This window comes from Gossypium hirsutum, chromosome A05 (assembly GCF_007990345.1).
Source record: "Gossypium hirsutum isolate 1008001.06 chromosome A05, Gossypium_hirsutum_v2.1, whole genome shotgun sequence".
NCBI lineage: Eukaryota > Viridiplantae > Streptophyta > Magnoliopsida > Malvales > Malvaceae > Gossypium > Gossypium hirsutum.
In genome coordinates this window covers 14810518-14836884 of record NC_053428.1, presented here as the reverse complement: position 1 = coordinate 14836884, position 26367 = coordinate 14810518, and the positions used below count along the sequence as shown (strand labels likewise).

General features: G+C 32.1%; 5 protein-coding genes and 2 non-coding genes across 13 annotated transcripts; 3 read left to right on the top strand and 4 right to left on the bottom strand.

The window, feature by feature from the left end:
- The first annotated feature begins 1965 nt into the window (after nt 1-1965).
- On the top strand, nt 1966-7008 carry LOC107951010 (uncharacterized). Of its 3 annotated transcripts, XR_005927124.1 has the most exons (6): nt 2006-2404; nt 3047-3846; nt 3950-4048; nt 4813-4867; nt 5919-6266; nt 6360-7008. XR_005927124.1 is itself a non-coding variant. In XM_016885888.2 (4 exons), the coding sequence occupies exons 1-3, from the start codon at nt 2311-2313 to the stop codon at nt 4040-4042; spliced, it is 987 nt and encodes a 328-aa protein (XP_016741377.1). In that variant the 5' UTR covers nt 1969-2310; the 3' UTR covers nt 4043-4048; nt 4813-5144. The 3 variants fall into 3 exon arrangements, 1 of the variants encoding a protein (XP_016741377.1); XR_001698288.2 differs by having other exon boundaries at nt 1966-2404; nt 5919-7008; XM_016885888.2 differs by lacking the exons at nt 5919-6266; nt 6360-7008 and having other exon boundaries at nt 1969-2404; nt 4813-5144.
- On the bottom strand, nt 5495-6603 carry LOC107951011 (membrane protein PM19L). Its single transcript, XM_016885889.2, has 4 exons — nt 6401-6603; nt 6041-6260; nt 5879-5924; nt 5495-5754 (listed from the first exon to the last, which is right to left on the bottom strand). Exons 1-4 carry the CDS (start codon nt 6525-6527, stop codon nt 5677-5679), a joined length of 471 nt encoding a protein of 156 aa, XP_016741378.1. The 5' UTR covers nt 6528-6603; the 3' UTR covers nt 5495-5676.
- Nucleotides 7009-10156: 3148 nt separating the features above from the next.
- LOC107951008 (uncharacterized) lies at nt 10157-11643 on the top strand. 2 transcript variants are annotated; one of them, XM_016885886.2, is made up of 2 exons: nt 10157-10332; nt 10480-11643. In XM_016885886.2, the coding sequence occupies exon 2, from the start codon at nt 10487-10489 to the stop codon at nt 11513-11515; it is 1029 nt and encodes a 342-aa protein (XP_016741375.1). In that variant the 5' UTR covers nt 10157-10332; nt 10480-10486; the 3' UTR covers nt 11516-11643. The 2 variants fall into 2 exon arrangements, with proteins under 2 accessions (XP_016741375.1, XP_016741374.1); XM_016885885.2 differs by having other exon boundaries at nt 10160-10316; nt 10407-11643.
- Nucleotides 11644-11916: 273 nt separating this feature from the next.
- Nucleotides 11917-13857, bottom strand: LOC107951009 (60S ribosomal protein L32-1). Its single transcript, XM_016885887.2, has 4 exons — nt 13739-13857; nt 13484-13594; nt 12295-12476; nt 11917-12203 (listed from the first exon to the last, which is right to left on the bottom strand). Exons 2-4 carry the CDS (start codon nt 13571-13573, stop codon nt 12074-12076), a joined length of 402 nt encoding a protein of 133 aa, XP_016741376.1. The 5' UTR covers nt 13574-13594; nt 13739-13857; the 3' UTR covers nt 11917-12073.
- On the bottom strand, nt 12814-12898 carry LOC121230173 (small nucleolar RNA Z196/R39/R59 family). Its single transcript, XR_005928124.1, has one exon. It is a non-coding gene; the product is annotated as a small nucleolar RNA Z196/R39/R59 family (small nucleolar RNA).
- On the bottom strand, nt 12977-13053 carry LOC121230172 (small nucleolar RNA Z195/SNORD33/SNORD32 family). Its single transcript, XR_005928123.1, has one exon. It is a non-coding gene; the product is annotated as a small nucleolar RNA Z195/SNORD33/SNORD32 family (small nucleolar RNA).
- Nucleotides 13858-15655: 1798 nt separating the features above from the next.
- LOC107951007 (protein MEI2-like 5) lies at nt 15656-21783 on the top strand. Of its 4 annotated transcripts, none has more exons than XM_016885880.2 (13): nt 15656-15983; nt 16566-16709; nt 16793-16933; nt 17006-17490; nt 17877-18035; nt 18134-18250; nt 18348-18499; nt 19007-19098; nt 19176-20124; nt 20234-20318; nt 20419-20487; nt 20680-20859; nt 21201-21783. In XM_016885880.2, exons 2-13 carry the CDS (start codon nt 16679-16681, stop codon nt 21321-21323), a joined length of 2583 nt encoding a protein of 860 aa, XP_016741369.1. In that variant the 5' UTR covers nt 15656-15983; nt 16566-16678; the 3' UTR covers nt 21324-21783. The 4 variants fall into 4 exon arrangements, with proteins under 4 accessions (XP_016741369.1, XP_040969507.1, XP_016741371.1 ...); XM_041113573.1 differs by having other exon boundaries at nt 15700-15983; nt 16665-16709; nt 21211-21783; XM_016885882.2 differs by having other exon boundaries at nt 15706-15983; nt 16665-16709.
- Nucleotides 21784-26367: the final 4584 nt, after the last annotated feature.

Here is a 26367-nt window from a genome sequence, read left to right as displayed (position 1 = left end):
CTGCATCGTGTGAAAGTTGCAAATTTAATCATTATATTTTGATTTGGTCATTTTTAATTTTTGAATTTTTTAAATTTAAATTTTAGTCATCACCAAATGATAATTATTAAATTTATTAAATTTTGCTATTTTTGAAATTTGATATGTGATGTTATGTCAGCTTATTATTTTCACATGTTACTAAAAATCTAGTTAATGAATTAACTATGGTCATTTGTGTAGACAAAAGTTTCAAGGTTTAAAAAGTATAGGGATATAAAATGATTGAATTGGAGAATATGAACTAAATCTACAACTAAACGCATGATACATGACTAATAATTGAATTTAACCAAACAAATTTAGCTGTTGCTTTGGCCAAGACCAATACTTCAAAAATGCGAAAAGATAACAACTAAAACTGACCAATTCAAAAATATAAAGATTAAAATTAATTAAATTAAATTATGAGGACTAAATCCATAAATTTTAGAAAGTAAAAAAAACCTCTCTATGCCGAAATTCAACCAATCATCTTAATTTTATAATATTCTTGTTCACACTCAGCAAGTACAAAACTAGAAATTAGAAAGTCAGATCGTCCACTTTATTTCTGATCTGATCCCAAATCAACCAACACATTTTGATGCTTTGGTGACTGAAGTCCCCCATAAATTAATCCCAAAACCACGTGACCACTGACCTCTTTATTTTAAATCGTATTTTGATTTATGATACTAATAAATTATAACTTTATCACACCGTCAATAGTTTCATTGGCAACTAACGGTTTATTTGGATCCGAGTAGAACAGTATTTAACTTTCTAACTTTTATATAAGTTTAATTGCTATATTTGAATTTCACATAATTTAATTTATTTAATTTTATAATTTTATAATTTTATATATTATTAATAAGTGAATTTTTCAGCATTATTAACACTGTCATCAATTTAATAGTTTGAATTAATAATATCATTAAAAGGAGGTTTAATATAATATTTGGTATCTAAATTTGATTCTTTCTTTTAATATGGTATCTATTTTTTATCCGATTTGATACACGAATTTGTCATACAATTTACTCAAATGGACTAATAATGTTATTTTTTTGAGGTAACAAAAATAATTAATGTATGACTGAGATGTAGCAAATGACCTAATATTTTTTTTGTATTTTAAATGTTCAATTACTTTTAGTTTATTTTATTTATTTCATTTTAATTTAAAATAATGAAATTATTTTATTTTGGATTTTAAAACTCATGTTTTCTTATTCAATATTAATTTGTTAAGTATAGCTCAGTGTATAATTTTTTAACACGAATTTCCTTTAATACTAATAATATTTTTATAGCATAACACGATTTTTTTAACACCGTTAGTGTTTTGGGTTAATATCATTTAACAAGTTTTGAGTACTAAATTAAACCTAAAAAAAGATCAAGTTTAGGTAATAAATCGGACCAAACAAAGCTTAGGTAGCAAATTAGGAAAAATGTCCAGTTCAAGTAATAAACTGAGTCATAATCAAATTAGGAAAAAAATGTCAAGTTTAAGTGTCAAATGTTATATTAAGTCAAAAAAATAAAAGGACTAAAACTATAATAAACCCTTTTTAATATATTTGAAAGGTACAATTATTTTCTTATATCTAATTCAAGAAATGTTACACTGCATACATGAATACCTGTACCACTTATTTTCAAAATTTCATGATTTCAAGCCATTTTCATTTCTCAAATATACCGCAGAAGTACCCTCTATGGGCCCATCAATCCCGTGTATTTTATAAAAAAAAGTCCAGATTTAGAGAAACAATCCCATTCCGTTCACATACCAAAAATCCCCCAAAAAATGCAAACAAAATAAAAATAAAAATAGTATACTAACAAAAATCATGTGGCTATAAATAAATAAATAAATGAATAGTAATGAAATAATGGCGCAATTAAAAAACGTCACTTATTCGTTGTAGCTGCCATAAAATAAAAAGTCCCATTTTAGCAAAGCACAGAATAAAAACAAGTTAATGAAGGACAAAATGTTTTAATCATCAAAGAGAGAATGCAAAGAGCGTTGCTTGAAGCAGAATCTGAATTGTAGCACTAGCAACCAATTACGCTTTGGGTTTTGCCACCACAGCTACAAAATATTAATATTTACTGTGTATTATACAGGTAGGATAGTTCACAGTGAGTGAGAGCAGCCAAATAGGCACAGAGAGAGAGAGAGAGAGAGAGAGAGAGAGAGAGAGAGAGGGGATATTCGGGACACCCCACACGATCTGTGAAGGAGAAAAAAGAGAAGGGGGGGAATCATCATCAATCATGCCATCAGGTTCTAAGAAGAGAAAAGCGGCTAAGAAAAAGAAGGAACAAGCAACCAACAACACCAATTCATCAACTAACAACAACCCACATGGTATTTTGCTTTGCTTTTCTATGGAATCTTTGTTTTTGGGTTTTCTTTTTCTCTTTAATGATGATGGGTATTTTCCTTTTTTTTTTATTAATGAGAAGTCGTTTTGGTTGAATCTTGATTTGATTATCCATCTGTCGATGCTATTCATTTCTGGATTTACTGTTTTTGGAGATTTATTAAAGTAAATCAGCTTGCTTTGAAGGTTTCATAGCTAATAGTGTTAATTTTCTAGTTCTTACCCTTGATTAATAGATTCGGTTGCTTTTCATTGGGATTGTCATTCTTTAATCACTTCCTGTTTACTTTATGATATTTTCTTTTCTTTTTTCCTTTTCCGAGATTTTCTTGTTTTTTACCTTAGTTCCTGCTATTAATGAACTGGATCCCGAATTCTTCTCTATCATTTCTCAAGTTATAGTCCTGTGCGTTTTATTTTTTCTTGGTTTTAATTGCCATGTGTTCATGGTTTTTCTTTTTAAGTTAGTTTTCATGGAAAATCATCGGAGATAATTTCGCTTAATCAATTTAGAATTTTCACTCGGTTTTTCTATAGTGTTTATTTCGGTCATTTCTAGTGGGTGTTGGTAGACTTGCTGTTTGCTTAGTGATTAGAACTATTCTGATTTTACCAAATGGTGCTAGGAAATGGGGATCAAAGAAGCCAAGATGAAAGAGAAAGTGACGGTGGCGATGTTGGTTCCCCCGCATCTCAGGGCGACCCCAATCACCAGCATCCATTCAATGAGAAGGAAGAAGAAGGAAAAAGAGGGGCTTCACCTGTTCAATCGCATGTAACTGAGGACAAGTCTGTGGAAGAAGCCAATAGAGATGCAGAAAGCTCTGAGATATCGAGATCAGATGATGTTTTCTCTGTTAAAGTTGAAAATGAGTCGGGACCTAAGGAGGATCTTGAGAGCACGCTTGTCGCCATTCGGCACATTAAGCATGAGAAGAGCTCTAGTAGCAGCAGTAGCAGGAGCAGTTCAGATGATGAATCTCAAGCCTCTCAGAAGAATTCTAAGGAAGAAGCCTATAATTTTGTTTCTGAAGCGACTGCATATGGCAATGAGGATAAGCTGGCTACTGTTAAATCTGAAGAAGTCCTGAAGTTGGTTGAGAATGAAGCAGTCGGAAATGTTGATAGTAATTCTGCAGTTGAAACTGCTAACGTTGACAATTTGGTAAAAAGTGGGTTATATGTGCCAGAGGAACTGGATCATGCTGCAGAAGTTTCTGCAAACAAATCAGTGTCTGTTGTAGTTGAACCAGGGTTGAAGGAAAGTGAAGAGAAATTATTGCCTTCTTCAAATGGTGTCTCTCAGGTTGAGTTGGGAGAAAATGAAGGAAAAAATGTATCATCCGCTGCTACTTCTACTGCTGAAAGTAGTACTATGGTGGAAAATCCCCAACATCTTGAGTCCCATGATCATTCTGAAAAGCAGGTATATCTTTGCTCCTATTATTTTCTAAAGTTGCGGGTTTAAAATTCTTTATTTAAGTTGACTTAATGGTTTTTCTTTTTTATTTGCTGCATTGGTTCCCAAGCGTCTTGTTGCTTCGACTCCACCAGTGGTGCAAAGAACCTCGTTGTTCAGTTGCTGCGGATTGCTTGATGTTCTTACTGGATCTGGGAGATAATTGCAGGTTTGATTTATCCATTGAATTTAATAAGTGCAGTATACTTTCCTTTACAGTTTGCAGTACTTCATATTAAGATATGCTCTGTAGCTCATATCCTCGTGTGTGCTCACATGAGAATACTAGGATTATGTAACTGCATCTTGATATCTGGAACTTATTGCTTCTCATATCGTATGGTTGTTCTTCAACTATCTGGCATTCTTTTACAATCTTCTTCAATGGCCTTGATTTTTCTCTCTCTGCGTGTGCATGTTTTTCTTTTTCTTTCTGGCTTCATTATTATAGTAATCACCAATTATCCAGGTTGATCCAAATAGGCTTGATGAATGATGAAACATCATATGGTAGCATGTTCAATTGATACGCTCATTTTCTTCAATTATCCTCTAGAAAACTTGGCAAAATTTGGCTTTGCATAATATGCTGAAGGCTATGTCTGTAATTAATTGCCTCCCTTATGGAATTAAGGATCATCTGCCAAGGGCAATTGTATTTTGACCTCCCCTCCATTTCCAACTTAGAAGTTCCATATAAATGATTGGATGTCTATATGTGTACAGCATTCCAATTTCTAGTGTCAACTGGGGAAAATATCTTGGTCAACTTAATTATTGGTGTTTGATACGGATATATTGTGCCATGTTAAAAAAACAAAAAAATAAAAAGAAGAAAAACTTGATCAGTGGCTCTGTCATTACCCCCTTGCATAACTTAACATAAAGCTGAGTCATGTGCCTGATATATTGTTCGGTTTCTTTTTAATGCAGAACCATCGGTTCATGGGGCTTCAGTAGACTTGGCAATTCGTCAAAGTCACAAAGGGTTTGGTTTCTATACGTCTATTTCATTTTAAGGCTCGATTTGTTTTCTTTTCTTTTTTTTAAGAATAAGGGGCATCAGACCTAGCTAGAAAAACAGTAATGAAATTTTGTCGTAGTTATACTGTGAATGCTGATAGTTGCTAGTTGTTGGTTCCTAGCTTTGATTACATTCTTTTATTGTCACTTTTGCGGCATAGTTTCTTAGCTAGGTTATTTAGTTCTTGTTCCAAACTGTGTGGACTAGTTTCGTTAAAGAATACCTAGGCTTTTGAGTGTAATTTCAGCATGGTTGCTTTGTCAGTGCCGATATTCTGAATTTTGTCTCTGTTTCTTTCACAGCAAATTTATGGTTAGTGTTTCTTAGCTAAAATCATAAGAGGTGTTAAATACTACTACTCTATAATCATGGATTGTACATGATTGAAGATTAGTTTCTTTGATTAGTGCTGCCTTGAGGAGAAAAATGTTCTTGAGTAACCATTGCTTTGTTTTGGAACCGGAAACCTAGCCGTTCTTTGGGATTAATTAATATGAAACTCGAAACTCAATAAACTTAATCGAATTAACCTAGTATGTGAAGAATGTCACTTTACTGGTTGGACATCAAAGATAAAGAAGCATTGGGAGATTGATGAAATCTTGTTATTGCACCAGAAGATTTTACAAGTTGATGTAAAAGTCCAATTGTATCACACACCAATTACATCTAAAGAATCAAATGAATACAAAAGAGAAAAATTCATGGCGATAAAAGATATAAAATGAAGACGCAATCACGGAGCATTTAACCATGTTTTCAACATATATCGTTTAAGCGCCACCGTGAATCGCTGCTATGTAGAAAAGCTGTGTAACTGTAAGAATGATTATAAATGCTTCCATTGTTCTCTGCAAAATAAGAAATCATTCTCTTTAGCCAACAGATTTACATACATATATATGTTGCAATTTCTTTCAAGGAATAAGATGTGATAGAGGTTTTAATTGGGTGAGTAGTGAAGTTCATTCTTACCAGACGAGCATTCCTGATTTCAAGGTCAATCTGTTTGCAGGCAAATCTGCGAAAGAAAATTTTCAGGTTAGTTTAGAAACGAAGGGTTGGATATTTTTCAACTTTAGATTGGATGTTAAAAGCTAGTATCTGAAGATGGCAAGAGTTAAGAGGGTGTCTGACCCCATGGCAAGTAGAGTAAGGGTCCAAGCAACGCCCGCAACCGAAGCTGCTGACGGTAAGCTACTGGCATGCCATGAACGGATATGGTTAATGCCAGCAATGGCAGATGCTACACCGACAACTCCGGCTAGCATAGCAAATGTCACGAAGAATCCAGTGGCAGCATTTCCCATGGGGAAGTAAATGGGTGAGAAATGCGCGGGAAGCTCAAAGCCAGGTCCTGCATGTAGGTGTCACATAAAGAATCCCACTAAAAAAAATAAAACCGTAGGAATACATTATATTCTATCCTAACACTAGTATTTACTTGCAATAAAAGGAGGGTTATGGATAGAGGCAAATACAAGGATGGTGACATACCAATGATAAAACCATGATCGATGGCTTTATTGACGGCCCATCCACCAATCCCCAAAACAATGACATACATGCAGAAATTAAGGAACAAAAGCAGACCAGCCACGGGTTGCATTTGATTATTGGCCATTGCCTGCCTTTTTTCTGATGATTTTAAAGATTAGAAGTTGCTAACAGAAGGGGAAAAAAGAGACCAAGAAAGATTATGACAAGTACATGTGATTTGTGCGTATGAGAAGGTAATATATATGGCGTCAAACGAGGGGTTTGGTTCTTTTCTTGCAAATGCTAGCTTCTTGTTCCAAAGGGGGGGATTTGTAGGGTTGTAAAGAGGATGCTTCATGGTGAATGCAAGGCATGGAAGAAACCCCTCAGATTCTTGCTTGCTTTCTGTTTTGCTGCTTATTCTTTTTGAAAATGCTACATTGTTGAAGTAGTAATTTGTTGGTGGGAGGAAATATGATATGATATGCTTATATTCTTTGGCAGTGGATGAGGGGCTCCTTGGAAGTTTATCTGGACCCCTTTCCTACCTTGCCTCTCGCGGCAAGTTACGATGTACAATGAGACGATTTCATTTTCAAGTAAAATGAATTTAGAATTAAATTTAATCACTCTAATAAATTATACAAAGTAAGCAATAATTTAAAGAAAAATAATTAAAATATGAAATCACAATATATATATATAAACATAAATGTATGAATGTATTGAAATATACTAAAATGAATAAATGAGTAAGTCATAAAATTTTAAATAGATTCGTCCAATTTAGACTCATCTTTTAAAATAAAATTATAGTAAATAAATAATATAAAAAGGATATAAAACATGAGATATTAATTTCCTTCTTAATTAATTAAAAGGTTAAATTATAAGAATAGTCACTCAACTATATTTTTTGTTCTATTTTGATTAGTCAATTATTAATTTTTTCGATTTAGTTACTCAACTTTTCAAAATTAAATATTTTAGTAACTCTTCCGTAGTTTTCATTAGATGAGTGACAAAAAGCTAATGTGAGCTCTTTTTATTGTATTAATCTAAAAAATTTAACAAATTTAGCTCTCAATGTTTACAGAGTTTATCAATTAATTCTAATTCTAAAAAATTCAATAAACTTAACCTTCAACATTTACGAAATTTATCAATTTAATTCTAACTTTAAAATTTTCAAAATAAAAGGAAAAATATTAAATATTTCCTTTTTGGATAATTTTTTTAAAATATAAAAAGTATAAATAATTATGAATAAAAAAAGCTAAAACATATGTACTTAAAAACTTAAAAAGAAAAAAGAAAAAAGAAAAAAATATTAAATGATTCAAAAAAAAAGTATGAAATGGATTGATGGATATTAAAGATAGATAAAGTTGGACATTCTTATGGGATATGGAATCGACAAAGTTATCTCCATTAGTTTAGCTCGACTCATATTTTTAGTTCTTGGATTAGATTTTGGGATTGACTTGTTTGGACTACCAAAGCTTGAAAGTTACTGATGACTTGTCTAGGTCGAGAAAAACAAGGTGAAATGTTTTTCATAGGTTTTTTATTTTATGAAAGATTCCACATTACATTGTTTTCTCTACTCAAAGATTAGATCTTTGTATATTTTTAAAATAAGCAAAATTCAAAATAATTGTTTTGTAATAGTTTAAAAAATTGTTAATTTTTTGAGAGAAATTTAATTAAATAATATTATATTAATCTAAATATGACACTTAGATAATTCGATTTAAGCTAGCTTGAGTTTTTACTATAGTCGTGAAGGTGGCACTAATTTAAAATTAGCATAACACAAATGGACTTGGTGTTAACTCTTCTTATTCAGCAAGTTTTGGAGTCACATTTAGGAATATTTTAAAAAAATTATTTTTTTAAAATATATTTTTTTTAAATTTTTAGAATTAAAACTAAATTAACAAGTTTTGAAAACATTGAGAATTAGATTTGTTGAACTTTTTAAATTTTAGATCAAATTAATAGAATACGTAAACATTAGATGGCTAAACTTGTTATTAGGCTTCAGTTTTCCATCACTCATCCAACAACAACTAACAGAAGAGTGACTAAAATATTTAGTTTCACAAAATTGAGTGATTAAATTAAAAAATTATTAGTTGAGTGACTAAAAGACATAGTTGGACGACTTTTTTTTTGTAATTTACCCATAATTGATTATATTTTAAAATGTTTTATTTATTTGATGTTTAAAAATAAGATAAATTACATCAACAGTCACTTAACTTTGAGGTAGCTGACAAAACAATTACCTGTGTTTCATTTCAGTCACTCAACTTTGAAAAATAACAAAACAATCTTTTTAACTATTTTCCGTTACAAACGTAACGGAAAAGTGACATGGCATTTAATGGTGGACTAGCTGTGATTTAAACAGTCCTTTTTTAACCCTAAACCCATTTCAGAGCCTTGAGTAGTAGAAAAAGAAGAGAAAAAGAAAAATAAGAGAAGAAATGGAGAAGAAGAGGAAAATAAGAAGAGAAAATGGAAAGAGCTTTGTTCTGCAATAAAACTTGAAGACTGTAAACTAAGAATTGTTAAACACTTTGCATTACAACTGTAGGTAAGAGCACAAAGTGAGATAGAACTTGAAGACTATAAACTAAGAATTGAAGATGCAAAGAATGCAACATTTGCTGCCACGGATGAAAGGGATAGTACCTGGTGGTGGTGCAACTTATATACATTTGTCAGAGCAGATTCACACAATAAAGGATTTAATGGAAGATTCAGATGAATAGATTAGTACTGATATTGTAGCAAAAATATGTGACTTTGTTTTGGAGTCAACCATCTATTTGTATGTATTGAGAAGTTATTGTCTATTGATTTTTCATTATCTTTTTGGTCTTATTAGATAGATCACTGGATTAAATTTTGACATTTTTGTCTTATGGCCTTACAAAGTGCTGTCTCTGTTTATGGGGTAGTTCTAACCACTCAAGCTATAATGGTAGAGAAAATAAATACACCCAAGCCTGTTGTCCCTTTTGCCCCTTTTGTCCCAAGAATTAGTCATTGACAAAAAGGGTGTAAAAGAATATAGTGGTAAGTTAAAGCTAAAGAAAAAGCCAACAAAAGTTGTATTTGCAATGGTTGAAACCAAGCTGAAAATTGGTTGGCTTGGTTCTTGAGAACCAAAATGGATTTATCATATGCCTCAAATTCCATAGTACATGAGTGCCTACTGAATTGCTTCCTTGTAGTTGCAGTACATTGTATTTTTCCTGCATCCCTAACACCCAACAACTCAATTTTTTTTAGTTGTTTGTAAATTTTATCACTGTCTTCTTAGTGTTAAACACTTTGCATCACAACTGTAGGTGGGAGCACATTCGGATTGAAAGAAAAAAGACCCAAATTTAGGAGATGGTAAAAGATGAGATTGAGGGAGAAAGAAGATGAGAAAGGAGAGAAGAACAAGAAAAGAAAAGAAGAAGCATAAGAAGACAGAGATTGAGGGAGAAGAAGATGAAGAGAAAGATGAAAAAAAGAAGAAGAAAGAAATAAAGAAAGTCCAATCATCTTTTCTTTTCTTTTTGACCTTTTGACTATTTGTTCAACGTGCAAGTTAATTGGTCACGTCAGTTATTCCCTTGAGCCTGTGACAAAAAATGTTAATAAGCAACTAATTTGTGATTAAAATGAAACTCAGGAGACTGTTGTTGAATGACTGCTAGTGTAATTTATCTTATATTTATTTATAAATATAAAGCCAATCAAAAGCCTGCACGCTTGAAAGTTGACCCTGAAATATCTCCCGATAATGTGCCACCCTTGCTTACGTTGAGGCGCCAAAACAATTGTGTCCAGTCTCCCCCCAAATTATCTATCCGCAGCAAAAAAAGCTTCCACCTTGTTTGCAATCAAAGCGTCCAGCAGCGTCAAAGCTTCAGTTAACTACGTTAAACTTAAGCTATTTCTTCTGCTTTTCAATACCTTTTTCTTTTGTAAATTTTTCGTTTCAATTCGAGAAATTTTGTAGAAATTTCATCTTGGAAGTGAAGATGTTGAATTGATATCTTTTGGGTAATCTGTCTGGTCAATCTAATGGGAAGCTCTGTGATGGTCGACGTCCCATCGTCGCGCAATGATCAGACGGCGGAGAAGGAAGGCGGTGATTGCGATGGGTTGAATATCGAAACCTGTCTTTTAGATCTGAATCAGCAATGTCAGGGCCTAGGGCACGAGGTATCTCGATTGAACCGTTACAATTTAGAAAACAAAGATAAATTGAGGTCTTTAAAGAGTAGGATTGAAGCATTTAACCAACGTGAAGTTCAATTAACTCGTGAAATTGAACAACTTGAACGGAAAGTTCTAATGTCGATGCTTCAGAAAGGGTTCAACGATGATGAACTGGAGAAATTCGGGGAAGTGAAAGAAATCAAAGGATGCGAGGTTTTGAAAGAGAAGAAATTGGAACAAGAGTTTTTGGATTTAGTGCTAGAAATAGGGAAAATTAACGATAAATTTAAAGAAATCGGGATCGGAATTGAAGAAACCGAGAAATGTGAAAAAACCGAGGATTCTAAAGATCTAGACTCTGATCTTGCGGGTCAGCTCCTAAATCTGAGTCAACGAGTTTCGGATAAGAAAGAAAGTATGGAGAAGCTTGAAAATATGGGTAATGCGGTGGATAACGTGGAGTGGAGTGATGGTGATCCTGAAAACGAAATAAAAAATGGCAATGTGAGTGACGATGGTGAAGAAGAAGAGATTGGAGCGCGAGAACTGTGCAAGGAAATTGAAATCTTGGAGGCGATGTTGGAGAGGGGAAGTTTTGAGTTGCTTGATCTGAAGACTGCGATGGAAGAAATCGAGGCCTTAAAAGGGTCAGAGAAGATGACAAGCGAGATGGAAGAGTTGGAATCTGGCTTGTGGGAGCTGAAGAGAGCTATTGCCGAGTTGAAAGGCAAGAAGAGCAAGGAGCTTAAGTGTTGGGTCACGAAAGAGGAAGGGAATCTCAATTGGGGTTCAATTATTGCCTCAGTTGGAGCCGCTGTTGTAGCTGTTGCTGCCATGGTTTTCGTGCGGCGCGCAACGGGCGTGAAGTTTACAGCAGAGAGGGGAAACAAGCATAGAACCGGTTAGACTCTCTCACAATATTAAGCTTCTTTTCTTGTACCGAGTTTATGGCCATGTAGTAGAGAATCGGGTTGTAAATTCAAGTGACCTTTTGCATTTAGTCATGCCATTTATTCATTGCTACGGTTTGGATCCTTGCAATTCTAAGTGATCAAATTGAAACCAATGCTGGTTTGCAATTAAGCTCACCAATAAACATCCTTAAAGCTATAACGGGTAAATTGCTCGGGGAGAAATTCGTTTCTAGATAACTTAATATAGGGTTTTGTTTTATAGAGATTAGTCCAAAAGTTCTATTTTTCAATTGAAGGTAGGGTCTTAAGAATCACAAGGATTAAACCCAAACAAACCAAACTTGCATGCAAATTCGCACAAATGCATAACGTGTGCTTATAGGTATGAGAATATCATGAAACATAGGTTGTAATTGTAGTCATAATTCCCGTGATACAAACAAAATCCAGGTTGAGAAAGTTATTGCCACATCTAAAGCAACAAAATTACCAAAAATTTGTAAGAAACGCAAACAAAGCTCAAAGATAAACATAAAAGACAAGCTTAATCTCATTCATCTTCTTGGCTGCGCAGCCTAGCAAGCTTGTTCGTAACAACAACATCAAGCTGGGCTGCCCGTTCCACAATCTCCTTTCTCTTCTTTGTTGAAACATCATGGGCAATCTCGGCACAATATGTCCTGTCGAGTAACAAAAATCAATTAGGAAAAACAAACATAAATGATATATATTAGACAATTAATGATATAAAATACAATATGTATAGATTACCTGTTGTGCATCATTAACAGTTCAAGCTCTCCAACATTGTGCACGACAAACTTCTTAAAGCCATTTGGAAGATAGTGTCGGGTCTTCTTGTCTGAACCATAGCCAATATTGGGCATCAAAGTACATCCCTTGAACTTTCTTCTGACACGAGAATCAATACCCTTTGGTCTACGCCAGTTTGTCTGTATAAGAACAAAACCGTGTTTCACACTAAAAAAACAAAAGGGTTTGAAGGAAGAAATAAAAGCAGATCAATGTGAGCAGGGATTTAGTAACAGAAAGCTTGTATGATAAAAAGAAGCTAACTGTGTCGCAAGACCTGTTCCAAATTTTATATCTGCCCTAAAAACGAAATGTCCAACTATGCATACAAAAAAACTGGACATCAGATACCACGGGCAACAGGCTTCAAGAGAAATTTCCTCAAAGAGAATAAAAATAAATTGAAATTAAGCATGGTTAGCTTAGAATAAGTAGCATATTTAACAAATGTCTAGTGATTTTCTGAAAAAAAAGACCTACAATCTCAGCCGAAAGATGGTGATTATTTATATAATCATCACTGATAAATCAGGTTAATGATTTTTTTTCATCATGGATCGCAGGGAAATGACAAACTAAAAATTACAAAAGCCAAAATCAACTAAAACCGACCTAAATTTTGAAAATTTATATATGCAAAAAGAGATTAGATGGTAGTGCATGTTGGTATTCATCATTCAAATACAGAAATGATGGATATATATCATCACACCCCCTCGCATATTTTAAAACAAATCAAGCCTTACAAAAAAAAAACTTAAAACTGCAGCAGAAAGAATGATAAATAAATGGATCAGATTAAAAGTCGATTGATATGACCATCTTCCATCAATAGATGGAAGTATGACTGGGTGTCAAACAACAATCATCACAACCCCTTGCAAAATGAAAAATTAAAAACAACCCGAAGAATGATAAAAGGAAATAAACAAGACCCGTTTTAATAAATAGATCAATTAGTCGACTGACACTGACTCCGCAGTTTGCAACTCAGAGTTCCTGTCAAAGATCCATCTTTCTAAGTACATTAACCCAAATTCAATTTAACCCCCACGAATACATGTTCTAGATCGAACTTCCGCAAACAGGTAAAAGCTGCTAAATACGAACGGAAAAATAAAATCAAATCAGAAAACTCGGAATATACCTTAACGGAGATTTTGCGGTCGCTCTGAGGTCTCTTGAACTTCTTGACCCTCTTCTTCACGATTTTCTTACTTAGAAGCGGCACCGCCATTTCTTCTTTTCCTCCTTACCTCTATCATTACCATAGACCAAAAAAGATATTTAAATTGCATGGAATAATTTACAAAATATCTGAAGAACCCCCACAAAGGGTAAAATAATTTGCGAAATAACTGATGAACTCCAACAAATAATGGAGGAGTGTTGAGATGCTTACCCGAAAATTAGGGTTTTCGGTCGACCTTCCCAGATTTGCTGCCATGGAGTTGCGGCAGATAATATATACAAGTTTTTCAGAGTGAAGGCTCTTAGGGTTTGTGTATTTTGGGTTTTGACCCATTTTTTAATTCCTCAATTGGGTTAAGGCTTTCGGGTCCTATTTTTTGCCCAATTTGTTTGGGCTTTCCAATTTTCATTCTAAAATAATAAAATTCAAAAATTATGGTCTTTGACTTTGGGGTGCATTGTTAACGTACAAGTAATCTGTAATTAGCCGGATCAAAATTTTATAATAATTTTATTTTTAATTTTCCCCTTTGAACACAGTTTAATTTTCAAATTTCTATTTACAGAAGTGCCTACATACTTTGACAAAAATAATAAGGTAAGTGATTAAAGTTTTGTATTGAAATATTAAAATTTAGAATTTGAGTTTTGACTATTATATTTTGAGGCTTGGAACCAAATCAACGATTATGACAAAAAAGAATTAACTCTTGCTTGGTGACATTAATTAAAATATAATATTAAATATCAAAAATTTAATTAAATAAGGAATTTTACTAGTATTATTTTTTTTGTTTTTTTATTTAAATACTTTTTTAAAAATATTATTATTTTTGTGTGTGGAATTTGTTTCTCATAAATTTCCAATACAATGCTTTCTCAAACCCTTTAAGGTTACTACTAACAAAATCAACATTAGACATTGACTATAAAGTTTCTTATGGTGCTTCTTTAATAGAACAAGCTTCTAAAGCCTCGAAAAAATTGGTGAGAACTAGCGAATTTTCATAAATGAAAGCATGAGTGTTAAAATGCCTAAAATAATATTGTTGAGAATATTTATTTTTTTATCAATAAAAAGAACAAACAAAGGGAAGATAAATTTTAATTTCCCCCACTTTATATATTTAGTTCCAAATAAAAGAAAAAAAATGTTTTTTTTTTAATCTAGAGGAAAACTAAAATTTCATCTTCTATATATTAGATCGATGTGAACAATTTCACATAGCATTTTAAATATTTCATACCCATACTTTAATTTATAAATAAAAACAAACATTTACTATTTTTTAAGGAGATATTCCACTTAAAAAAATATCAAGAAAATGTTGCATTATATATAAATTTATACTACTATTTAATGCCGACCTTTTACAACACGCATCAAATATTTTCTACATTATTAATGTACTGATTAAATAATCTTTTATTTTTTTATATTATATAAAATATTAAATTTCAATTTTAATTTTTATATTCTGCTTGAAGAGATTTCAATTTTTTACCTTTTTTATATAATTTGATATCTCAACGCTTATAATACTATTAATTAATCTAAATATTTTATTTTAGTTAAAATATTGGTGGGAATTTTAAGAATTATCAACATTGTTAAATTTTTTTATTAAATTTAGGTTTATTATGATATTATTTTTTGTCAAATGGTTGTGAATTGAGTAAATTTAGGTCTATAATTTAATAAATTTTTTAATAATATTAATAATTAGATTTAAGATTTTAAATTAAAAAAATAGAGGGTTTCAATTCTTATATTCTAAAAAGAAAAAAAAATTATTAAAAATAAAAGTAAATAGAATAAATAATAAATATATAAATAATACAAAAGCTTCGAAGTATATTATAATTTTTAAATTTAAAATCTATAATGAGAAATATATATTTTAGGATATTTGAATAAGAAAACCTAATTTTTCATTGCAAATTGACTCGAAGCATTATGACGTCATCATCCTCATTCCCCACATTCCTTACAACTTCAACTCAATGATAATTCTGTAATTTAATCTCAAACTCGAGGTCAAAGGTCAGGTTCAACAACTCTATCCACCCCACGTATAGTAAATTAGTAAGCTATTTGAGTATTTTTTTAGCATTTTCCTTGTATAAAAAAGAAAGAAAGGTGTTTATGGATTCCAAAAACACATTTAAATACAGTTAAATCCCCCTTTTTTTAAGTTCACAACACAGTTCCTCTTTCTCTCTCCCTCTCTCTCAATCATTCTCTGCTCTTTTTAACTCCATTCGTCCAATCATCATCATTTCTCTTTTTCAATTTATTAGAAGTTAAAAAATCCCATTAAAAGTCTTTTAGAGTGAGAAGATCTTCACGTCACTCTGTTTTTGTATGTGATGATCGTGGCAGATATATGTTTTTTCTTTCACTGAAAATCGGTTAATTCCTTTCCCAAATTGGCTGTAGTTACTCAAACATTCAGGTAATCTTCTCTCTTATCTATTCACTCTTCTGGTGGATTTTTTATTATTATATTTGAATTTTAGAAGTACGGTTCAATTTACTGTTTGGTGGGCTTTTTCATTATTTCATTTAATTTTAATGTACTGATATCATTATTGGGTCAATGCGAACCCAGGGTTAACTTTTTTTCTTTTCTTTTTTGAGCAAGTGAGTTGAGTTTTCGTGTTTTAGTAACTTTTATAACAAGTTTTCTGTGTATTGCTTGGTTTTTGATTATTTAATCAAAAGTTATTGCTTATTTAATAATAATATTTGGGTTTTTTTTGGGTTTTTTTGTTAATTCTAATTGTGCCGATTTTTTTTTTTTGTTTCTTTGATATAGTTGTTATGTCTTTTAGATAGTTATAAATTTTGAATTGATATTTAGGAGTAATGATTTATGAAAATAGTTGGAAAATGTTACAGTTTTGAATTTTACTGGAACTTGATTTCCGATTTGAAGTCTTGCAAATTGCAACATATTTAGGCATAAAGCTTTGGATTTTACTTTATATTATTTATGCCATTGTATACCCTGTCACGGTGTGAGTTCATTATGCAGGTCTTTATTCTGTACTTTTTCATGTTCCTCTCAGAATAATTTTGAGCTTTTGTGTTTCTTGCTGTTCTTGGTGGTATACTATTTCCTTGTTCTTGGCAGAAAAAGGCAATGCTATGAAGCCGTCTGACGACCATTCAGCTTCAGGTAAATTTCTCAATTGTTCATTTTATGCTGTTATTCCGCGAAGTTTATATTCTCATTTGACGGTCTTGTTAATCATGGTGTAGATCATACTAAGATTCCAGGGGCAAATGAATCTAAGACAGTGGGAAGTGCATGGGGAATTTTTTCTGGTTCTGACATCCACCATGCCCCAAGTGATGCTACCCTTTTCTCTAGTTCATTGCCTGTTTTTCCACATGAGAAGTGTAAGTGTCATCTGTTCTTCAAAGACAATCTAATGTATTAAGAAAGTCTGACCTGATTTTGATTCTGCGCAGTGAACTTAAATGATACGGATCAGAGTTACCAATCTCTTGATGTTATCACATCTGATCTAAATAATCTCCATCAAGATGTGGAGGGCAATGCACCTCTTGGAGACATCAAAGCTAATGCACTTGGAAACTTGCTTCCTGATGATGAGAATGAACTTTTAGCAGGCATAATTGATGACTTTGACTTAAATGGGTTGCCTAGTTCAGTTGAAGATTTGGAGGAGTGTGATCTTTTTGGTAGTGGAGGCGGCATGGAACTGGAAGTTGATCCACAAGAGAGTCTGACCATTGGCATGGCAAAAGTGAGTCTTGCTGATGCTGTTGTTGGAAATAGCGTACCCCATTATAGTCTTCCAAATGGTGTTGGAACCATTGCTGGGGAACATCCATATGGGGAACATCCATATGGGGAACATCCTTCAAGGACATTATTTGTTCGGAACATAAATAGCAATGTCGAGGATTCAGAACTACGAGCTCTTTTTGAGGTAATTGAATCTTAAAATTCTTCTGATGATATGACCTTAGGGCTGCTAGTAAAATTGTATCCTGCTTTTCTAAACATTTACATTATATTGTTTCCTTTTTGACATATGCATTGCTAGAAAGAATACATTACCTTTAGAACCAAAAATGTAGGTTTTAGATGCTGCGAGTGCTTATGTAATACCTTCCAGTTTTCGAGCTAAAAGTATTGCATGTATTTTAGAGTTAAACACGTCCCTTTAAATTCTAAAGTGTGAGTTTGAATTGTTGGACTGCTGTTGTTGACCCAAACCTGTTGTTTCTTAGCTCCTATGAGGGTTTGAGAACTAATTCAAGTTACTTCCTATCTTTCTAATCTGAGTGCTATAATATTTCCCCTTTTTTGCAGCAATATGGTGATATTAGAACTCTGTACACTGCATGTAAACACCGAGGCTTTGTGATGATATCGTATTATGACATTCGTGCTGCTCGAACAGCTATGCGTGCATTACAGAACAAGCCATTAAGGCGGAGAAAACTTGACATTCACTTCTCAATTCCTAAGGTCTAGAGCATTTTTTTAATCCCAATAATTTGTTTTATCAAATTGTTTTTGTTAATAACCGCCTCTCCATTTTACTTTTTTCTCCTAACCCTCACCAGGATAATCCATCAGAGAAGGATATTAATCAAGGAACTTTGGTAGTTTTTAATTTGGACCCATCAGTTTCAAATGAAGATCTTCTTCAAATATTTGGGGTTTATGGCGAGGTTAAAGAGGTGATGCTTTTTCCTTATTCAAAATATTTTCCTTGCTTCTAACCTGAGGCTGCATGTTTAACCTTTCTGCAATGCTTTATTCATTGTGTAAAAGCAGATAAGGGAAACGCCACACAAGCGACACCATAAGTTCGTTGAGTTTTATGATGTTAGAGCTGCAGAACAAGCTCTTAAGTCACTTAATAGAAGTGACATAGCTGGTAAACGAATTAAGCTTGAACCTAGTCGCCCTGGAGGAGCTCGTCGCAGGTGGGTGTATCTTAGGCTTTATTCTTCTATTAATACTAATATATAAAAATTTTCATATTTATTTATTTGATAATCATGTTTTCCATTTGAAATAAGTTCGTTGTCATTATGTTGGCACTATGAGAGCATTGGAGTGTGCATTTTGTCTGAGTGTAACCTGATAGTGTCTTCTATTCATTCTTCTGGCACTTGGGCAAGAGAGCAAATCAGTTTCTGCATGTGTGCAATTTTGCTACAGTGTTAAATTTTTACATGTATGCATTGGTTGTAATTGGATGAGGTAAATTACTTGGATTATAAATTTAGGCCATCAAAGGGAACCAAAACAATGGGAACTACTTTAGTTATGGCCTTGCAGGAGTGTGGTTACCTGGATCTTTAATCTTAGCTGCATCATGCTTGATCAACACTCTTTCTATTCAAATTTGCTTGTTTGATTCCTTTCTTTGTTTTTTTTGGAAGTATGGCAATGATAAATTTTTATTTATCATCTTTTTCAACTTCTAGCTTGATGCTGCAACTAAGTCAAGAGCTTGAACAAGAAGAGTCTCGGGGGTTTAGACATCAAGTTGGTTCCCCAATAGCTAATTCTCCTCCAGGTAAGGCTATTTTACAGTCCTATGGACATTACAGTTTGATTGTGTTTTGACTGAGGATGTTGCAATATTCCGGACAGGTGGCTGGGCACAGTTTAACAGTCCTATGGAACATAGCCCTATGCATTCTCTTAGTAAGTCCCCTGTTTTCAGGACCATGAGCTCAGCACCCAGTAACCATTTACCTGGTCTGGCTTCTATTCTGCTCCCTCAAGGGTCAAATTCCATAAAAGTTGCACCTATTGGCAGGGACCTAGGGAGGGGTGGTCATGTAGATTATTCATTTACCAGTACAAATTCAACCCATGAAACTGGATTCCAACTTTCCCATTCATTGCCGGAGCCAAAGTTGAGCCAATATCATGGAACGATAACTACTTTTGGTCCTTCAAATGGTTCCAGTATGGAAACATTATCTGGGTCACAGTTCCTTTGGGGAAATTCAAATTCATATACAGATCAAACCAACCCATCAGTCTGGCCAAAGTCATCTATGGGACATCCGTTTTCATCCAATGGAAAGGGACATGGCTTTCCATACTCAGGTCAGCAAGTGTCTTTCTCAGGCTCATCCCCCCACTATGGTCATCATCACATTGGGTCTGCTCCATCTGGTGTTCCTCTTGGAAGACACTTTGGTTTCTTCCCCAAATCATCAGATACTTCACTCACGAACCCTGCTGCCTTTGGAGGCCTAGGTGTAGGCCAGAATAATCGAGGTTTTATGGTTAATAGGGGTTCCCGTGCTGCTACGAGTTCAGGTATTAGCATTCCATGGAACGTGTCTGAGAATAGTTCAAGTATGAGAATGATGTCTTTACCTAGGTTAAGTCCTGTATTTTTGGGCAATGGCCCTTTCCAAGGACTACATAATAGTATGGAGGGATTGGCTGAGAATGGACGGAGCAGACAAGTTGAAAATAATGGGAACCAGCTTGATAACAAAAAGCAGTTTCAGCTGGACTTGGACAAAATTGTTAGTGGCGAAGATATTCGGACAACCCTAATGATAAAAAACATTCCAAATAAGTCAGTCCATCCTCTTTACTCTTCTGGTTCATGAATATTAAATGGCTATTTATATGTTTGAAATACTGATGTGGTAACTTGAAAATTTCTATTCCATAATGATCCTCAGATATACCTCAAAGATGTTGCTGGCAGCCATTGATGAAAATCACCAAGGAACTTATGATTTTCTCTATTTGCCCATTGATTTTAAGGTAATACTTTGATGTTGTGATAGGCAGTTTAGGCTGTCTTTATTAATTGCAGGAAAAAAAAATCAATTGCAACTAATAAATATTCCCATTTGCGGTGCAGAATAAGTGCAATGTGGGCTATGCCTTCATCAATATGCTCTCTCCTTCACACATTATTCCATTTTATGAGGTTATTTTTTTAGCTTATATGATAGGTGTGCCTAGGACTGTTTGGATATGATAGGTTTGCTTAGGTCTGTTTGGATTTAATGTATTCTCTCAATTAGAAAATTTGTGCTTACAATTGAAGAGAAGGGCGAGCTTCTTACTGAAGACTCAGAATGTTTTCTTTGGATTCATTTATTTTAGCAATCTTATGCAGGCATTTAATGGAAAGAAATGGGAGAAGTTTAATAGTGAGAAAGTTGCTTCTTTGGCATATGCTCGAATCCAGGGAAAGGTGGCTCTTGTTGCCCATTTCCAGAATTCAAGCTTGATGAATGAAGATAAACGCTGTCGCCCAATTCTCTTTCACTCAGAAGGCCCAGATAATGGTGATCAGGTAGCATTAATATTTGTTGTTCTTTCAGCTGTATTATAACCCACACGTTGAAATTTCTTTGGCATGCATTTCATTCGTAGTATTTCCATCAAGTGACACCATTTTTTAATCTGCTCAACTAGCAGATGCTATCTTTTTCCATTTAAGACTAAGGGTGAGTTTAGATGGGTGGTGCGTTTATCTGCTGTTAGTGTAAAAATAGCGGTGTCGGTGAGATTAGATACTGTAGCGTGAGACAAAAAGTAAGCTAAACACATCGCACCGCACCGTCGCCCTAAACCCACCCTAAGGCTGGTTATATACATGATGCTTAATAATAACGATAATGGAGTTTTTGGTAGGGCATCACAGAGCATTTGCACTCCAGTTTGAATATTATCCGACAGCCAAATGGGTTGAATTCGGGTAATTCTTCAGGTGGCGCTAAAGACAAAGATGCTGATGTGGAGTCAGAAGCTTTTTAACGGCTTATCAAGGAGATTGCCCTTGTACCAATTTCGTGAAGCGAGTGACCTTCTAACTTTTGCGTACATACTCAACTGTACAAACATAGGAAGAGTTGAACTCACTATAACAGGATGCAGTTTTTGTGTAGTTTTAGAGCATTTGGACTTTGGTCAAATGCTGTAGGAGCATGGTTGTTTATGCATTTGAGAAGATGCTATTGGGTTCTGCGTGATTATTTGGGTTCTTTTTTGTTTTTAGGTGATCTGGAGTTGGATATATATATATATAATATTATGTAAAAAATGGATATATTTGCTATCAAGAGTTGAGGTTTTTGAGGGTTAAGATGTAACATAGTGCCATTTATAGGAAATTGTATAGTGCAAAAAGACATTTTGTTAGTCACGTATCTTAGTTTTCTATGAAATGGATGTAAATGACAAAATTAGACTGTGCAGTGCATCCTCGTTGAAAGTATGTTCTACATCTCATACGTTAAAACTCTTATTTGACATTTATTTATTTTTAATAGAATTATATATATTTTAAATATATGAATTATATTTTGGATAATTAATTGATACATTGTTGGTGGAGTTTTTTAAACTTCACAAATGAGTTGAGTGTGATAAGTGTCATATTTATTTATGTAATTAATTTTTTATTTTTTTATTACACTTTATAATACACTTGTTGAACTCTTAAACTCTTGTGAAGTTTAAAAAACTCCACTTAAAGTGTATCAAATAATTTTTCTTATATATTTTTGTATTTATATTGATTAATTTTAAAATGTATGCCTAGAAATGATTAAAATAGTAATTTTTATCATTACTTTTTGTTTAGCTTATTATAGTAGGTTTAAAGATGATTAACTTTAAAATTTATTTAGTCAATCATGATTTTAATTTTATCAAAAAAAAAAGAATTAATGATAAATTTGGTCACTAATATTTGTATATTTTTTCAAAATAGTTTTAATTGTATTTTTGAGCCTTTTTTAGCCATCAACCTTTGTTCTTTTTAACAAATTTAATGAATAAATTTAAGGTTTCAATCTTTCTTTTCTTTCAAAAAGTTTTAATTTTTTATATGTTTGTTTATTGAGAAGTTTTTCTACTGATTTAATTTTTTTAGATAATTATGTTTATTTTTTAAAATTAAGAGTTATTTTTTAATTTAATGTATTATTTATTTATTTTATTATTTTTCATATGTAATTATCTTATTTGGTTATTTAAGTAATAAATATTATCTCATTAAAAATATTCCACATATGATATTTTACATCATCCCTGTTTCATTAAATCTTATAGAAAAAGTAGATTGAAAAAAAAAAAGGTCGATGGTCAAAAAATGTTCAAAAATACAATTAAGGTCATTTTAACAAAATATGCAAATATTAATGAACAAATTTGTGATCAAGCCAAAAAAAATTATGGCTGTATTAAAGATGGTTGATGCTCATATTTTGAATGTTTTCAAAATGCAGGTAAAATATTACATTGCAATCAATCAATCATTATTAATTGTTTGAAGTGCAACTTGTTCTTTATCTGGAATCCGGTAACAATGCTCAACATGTCTTTTTCCACTTCTCTTCATACTTAAAAGAAAAGAGAACATATTATATACACACACACTCCCACACGCTTATTACCTCTCATACCAACATCGACGAAGTTGTGGTCCTTGTGGACAAGATGAATGGAAGAGACCCTGGTAAAAATCAAGATCGAAGCTATTTGGTACCCCATTCACACACTATCGTAGCACAGAGGTTAGCAGTTGCTCTGGTTTTATGCCCTTACGCTCTTTTTTTTTTTTCTCGTTCTAATCTCAAGATCTTTGAGGAAGTAACATTTGCTTTCCTGTGTTTTCAACTGGCTTCGACCCTCGAACGTGTCTTGGATAAGAGTAGAATTAAGAAGACCTTTATCGCGGTGAGCCATCCTACAAGCACAGCAGAAAATAACCATTAATTATTACAAACCATCTTAGCATGCCATATGATACAAAACATATAAAAGGAGAAAGAAAGTCGTCATTACTCGAAGTAATCTCTGATGGATTTAACATGGCATAGCAGAAATCCAGATTAACTAGGCATATTTAATTAAAGAATTCGCCGTAATTGTGAAAGTTTTGATTTCTTTTGATGACCAGATCTGATCCAGATCTACAAGTTTAGAGGGATAATCGAACTTATAACAGCTCTAATGGTGGGATCAGCTTATCAATGTTAAAACGGCAATGAATTGCTCCTTTAAAACAAACTTCAATCAATATATAATTCAAACCATCTTACTTGTACAACTTTTAAAATAATCAGTTTCTTTCAAATTTCAATTTTTATTACGCCTTTTGTTAATCAATTTAAAATTATAAACCAATCAAAATTCAAATCAAGTATTTAAATCATTTTATAATTATAAAAAATATTACGTTTAGACTTTATTTTATTTATAATCAATTTGATTATAAAATTAATATAAAATAATAATAAACAAAAGAATTTAATGCTTTTAATTTACTTAAATAAGGAAGTTTTGTTCTATGACTACCTCTTTTTAATTTGTATCCAAATCTCCAAATCATTAAACACAGCTATTAATAAGTTTTGAAATCATAAGTTCAAAAATCAAAAGCTTTAAAAGAAGATTTTGAAGACTAGAAATTTTATTCAAAATTCAAAGAAATCTTTGAAAAACTCAATTTTTTTTTAAAGAACGTTAATTCAATTCTAAAATCAAGTTTTAAATACTATTGAATTAAAATTTTTTTAAACCGATTGCATCAACACAAAGGAGACACAAAAAAAAAATTTAACTCTCGACTCTTAAAGTCACCTTTGAATCAATTTTCAAACAATCAACTCTCCAAACTCTTATAAATAATATTACTTATTTGTTTCAAAATTTTCAGGTGTTATTTTCACAAACTTTGTTTAAGAGCTTTTAATTGGTAATAATTTATGATTATAATTACAGTTAATAATAAATAATAATAACCCAATTTTATTTTTGCTGCTTGAGAAAAAAAATTGTAAATAAAGAGGTCCGACATTTTTTAGCTTAATGTTTTCTTGGATTTACTTGATTTATATATATATATTTTCCTTTTCTTTTCTTGTTATTTAAATTGAATGTGTGGTTGAAAATTAATTCGGTGTTTTTCCATTATTCAGTGCCCTATGCTTATGATGTTAGGTTGATTGTGAACAGTCATGAGGAATATGTTGGTACCTTTTTCAGGCTTTGGACATCGTTGCTGAGGAACTAAAGTTGTTCTTCCAGCCGCTGCTGCCCCCTCGTCTTTATTTGCTTTGATTCTTGATTTCTTTCACTTTCATGCTGATTCCTTTACATGATGATGAGTTTTGTCTGAGATTAAATCCTATTTATAGTAAAAAACATGAATGTAATCTTTCAAATATATTAAATAAAATTTAAAAAATACGATAAATTTAACTTTTTTATTTTTACCTTTAGGAATGTTGAATCTAAAAATCGAGAAAACACCTGAAAAAAAGAAACATATTTTCTAAATAAGCAATCCATTGATCATTACTCCTTTTCACAGCCAAAAGAAAAGACGAATACTAGAACTGAAACTGAAACCCAAGTCATGGTTGATAATACTCATACAATAAGACAACTTATCGAAACCACTTTGCATTGTATGATCAGTTTGATTCTTGACAAATTTTTTTCCAGCTTACAGAGTTGGCAGAATCCAAAAGACAAATCTGTGAAATTAGAGAAAAATACAGAGAATCATGTTTGATTCTAATATAATAAATGTATTATTGTCATCTCATATCGTAAGTCATCATGTCAATTTAAATTTCCCATGCACAATTCATATTATTTGAATAACTAAAATTGTTTTCATATTATTTCTGTAAACAATTTTTTTCCATATTATTTCCAAAAAGAAAAACCCAAATTCTCAGTAGTTTGGGTCCCCTCCAGATTGTCCAAACAGAGTAATGCAGATCAAAGAACTAAGTGCAGGCATCCTCAATTATTGCCTAAATTTTTATTTTTACTTTTTTCTTTTTTTTTTTTACATTTTGACCCTGTTCGAATTTTTATGTAATGTTTGGTGTTTTCTCATATCATAATTTCAATGGAATATGATTGCTAATAATAAGATTATCAAGAATGCTACTTTGCAACATTTAGTTACATTATCATGTTTGATTAACTAATTACTTTTTCTAGAAATATAATGATAATTTATGAATTTATTCTTCCTAAATAAAAGATGACATTCACGTATTCAATTTTTACAATAAACTTTATTCTTAACAACTATTTGAGTTAAATATTTGATAATAAAACTTAATTGATTATTCTTAAATTTTTATTTTTAATTTATAATTTTAATTCTATAAAAAATATAATTTTAAACCCTAAATCATAAAACCTAAAACCCTAAACCCCTAAGTAAAATTGTTTCAAATTTGTCATGCATATATATTTTTAAAAATAATAAGGGAAATTATTTGGTACATTGTAGTAGAGTTTTTAGACCCCACAAGTAGGGTGAGAGGGTTAACCAGTATCCTATAAATGTATAATAAAATATTAAAAAATTAAATATTTAGAAAAAGAGATACTTAGTAAAATTTTCAAGGCTGTTTGTCAAATAAAAAAAAGTTTATTGTTAGTGTACCAAATACTAACTTATATAATAATACTTATATAAAATCATTGATGTATAAAACTTGTTTTGAAATAAATTTAAAAAAAATTAAAATTTCATTTTATTTTACCTAAAGCTAATCCATAAGAATATAAAAATAATAATTGATTCCAAGTATTGTTCTAAGCAAAATTATAAATAATTAAATCATAGGAATGGAAACCATAGGCACTCTCTAACCCACAATTCTCACACAACTTAAATGGAACAATCCTATCTATTTTCTACAAAAAATAATAAGCATTTCATACAAATACAAGTGCTAAATCAAATTTATAGCTGAGAAAAATAAAGAAAAAAAACTTGTGAAGAATTTGAAGTAATAGAGAAAATCAAGTAGAAAGAAGAAGA

Excerpts from the sequence above, each read along its gene's own strand:
- LOC107951010 (XM_016885888.2), top strand. The coding sequence starts at position 2,311 with ATGCCATCAGGTTCTAAGAAGAGAAAAGCGGCTAAGAAAAAGAAGGAA. Across the intron at positions 2,405-3,046 it reads AACTAACAACAACCCACATG|GAAATGGGGATCAAAGAAGC; the intron begins GTATTTTGCTTT and ends AAATGGTGCTAG. Across the intron at positions 3,847-3,949 it reads ATGATCATTCTGAAAAGCAG|CGTCTTGTTGCTTCGACTCC; the intron begins GTATATCTTTGC and ends TTGGTTCCCAAG.
- LOC107951011 (XM_016885889.2), bottom strand. The coding sequence starts at position 6,527 with ATGGCCAATAATCAAATGCAACCCGTGGCTGGTCTGCTTTTGTTCCTT. Across the intron at positions 6,261-6,400 it reads CGATCATGGTTTTATCATTG|GACCTGGCTTTGAGCTTCCC; the intron begins GTATGTCACCAT and ends ACCTACATGCAG. Across the intron at positions 5,925-6,040 it reads CTTACTCTACTTGCCATGGG|ATTTGCCTGCAAACAGATTG; the intron begins GTCAGACACCCT and ends TTTCTTTCGCAG.
- LOC107951008 (XM_016885885.2), top strand. The coding sequence starts at position 10,472 with ATGGGAAGCTCTGTGATGGTCGACGTCCCATCGTCGCGCAATGATCAG.
- LOC107951009 (XM_016885887.2), bottom strand. The coding sequence starts at position 13,573 with ATGGCGGTGCCGCTTCTAAGTAAGAAAATCGTGAAGAAGAGGGTCAAG. Across the intron at positions 12,477-13,483 it reads ACCGCAAAATCTCCGTTAAG|ACAAACTGGCGTAGACCAAA; the intron begins GTATATTCCGAG and ends GTTCTTATACAG. Across the intron at positions 12,204-12,294 it reads CTGTTAATGATGCACAACAG|GACATATTGTGCCGAGATTG; the intron begins GTAATCTATACA and ends GTTACTCGACAG.
- LOC107951007 (XM_016885880.2), top strand. The coding sequence starts at position 16,679 with ATGAAGCCGTCTGACGACCATTCAGCTTCAG. Across the intron at positions 16,710-16,792 it reads TGACGACCATTCAGCTTCAG|ATCATACTAAGATTCCAGGG; the intron begins GTAAATTTCTCA and ends ATCATGGTGTAG. Across the intron at positions 20,319-20,418 it reads ATTTGCCCATTGATTTTAAG|AATAAGTGCAATGTGGGCTA; the intron begins GTAATACTTTGA and ends TTTGCGGTGCAG.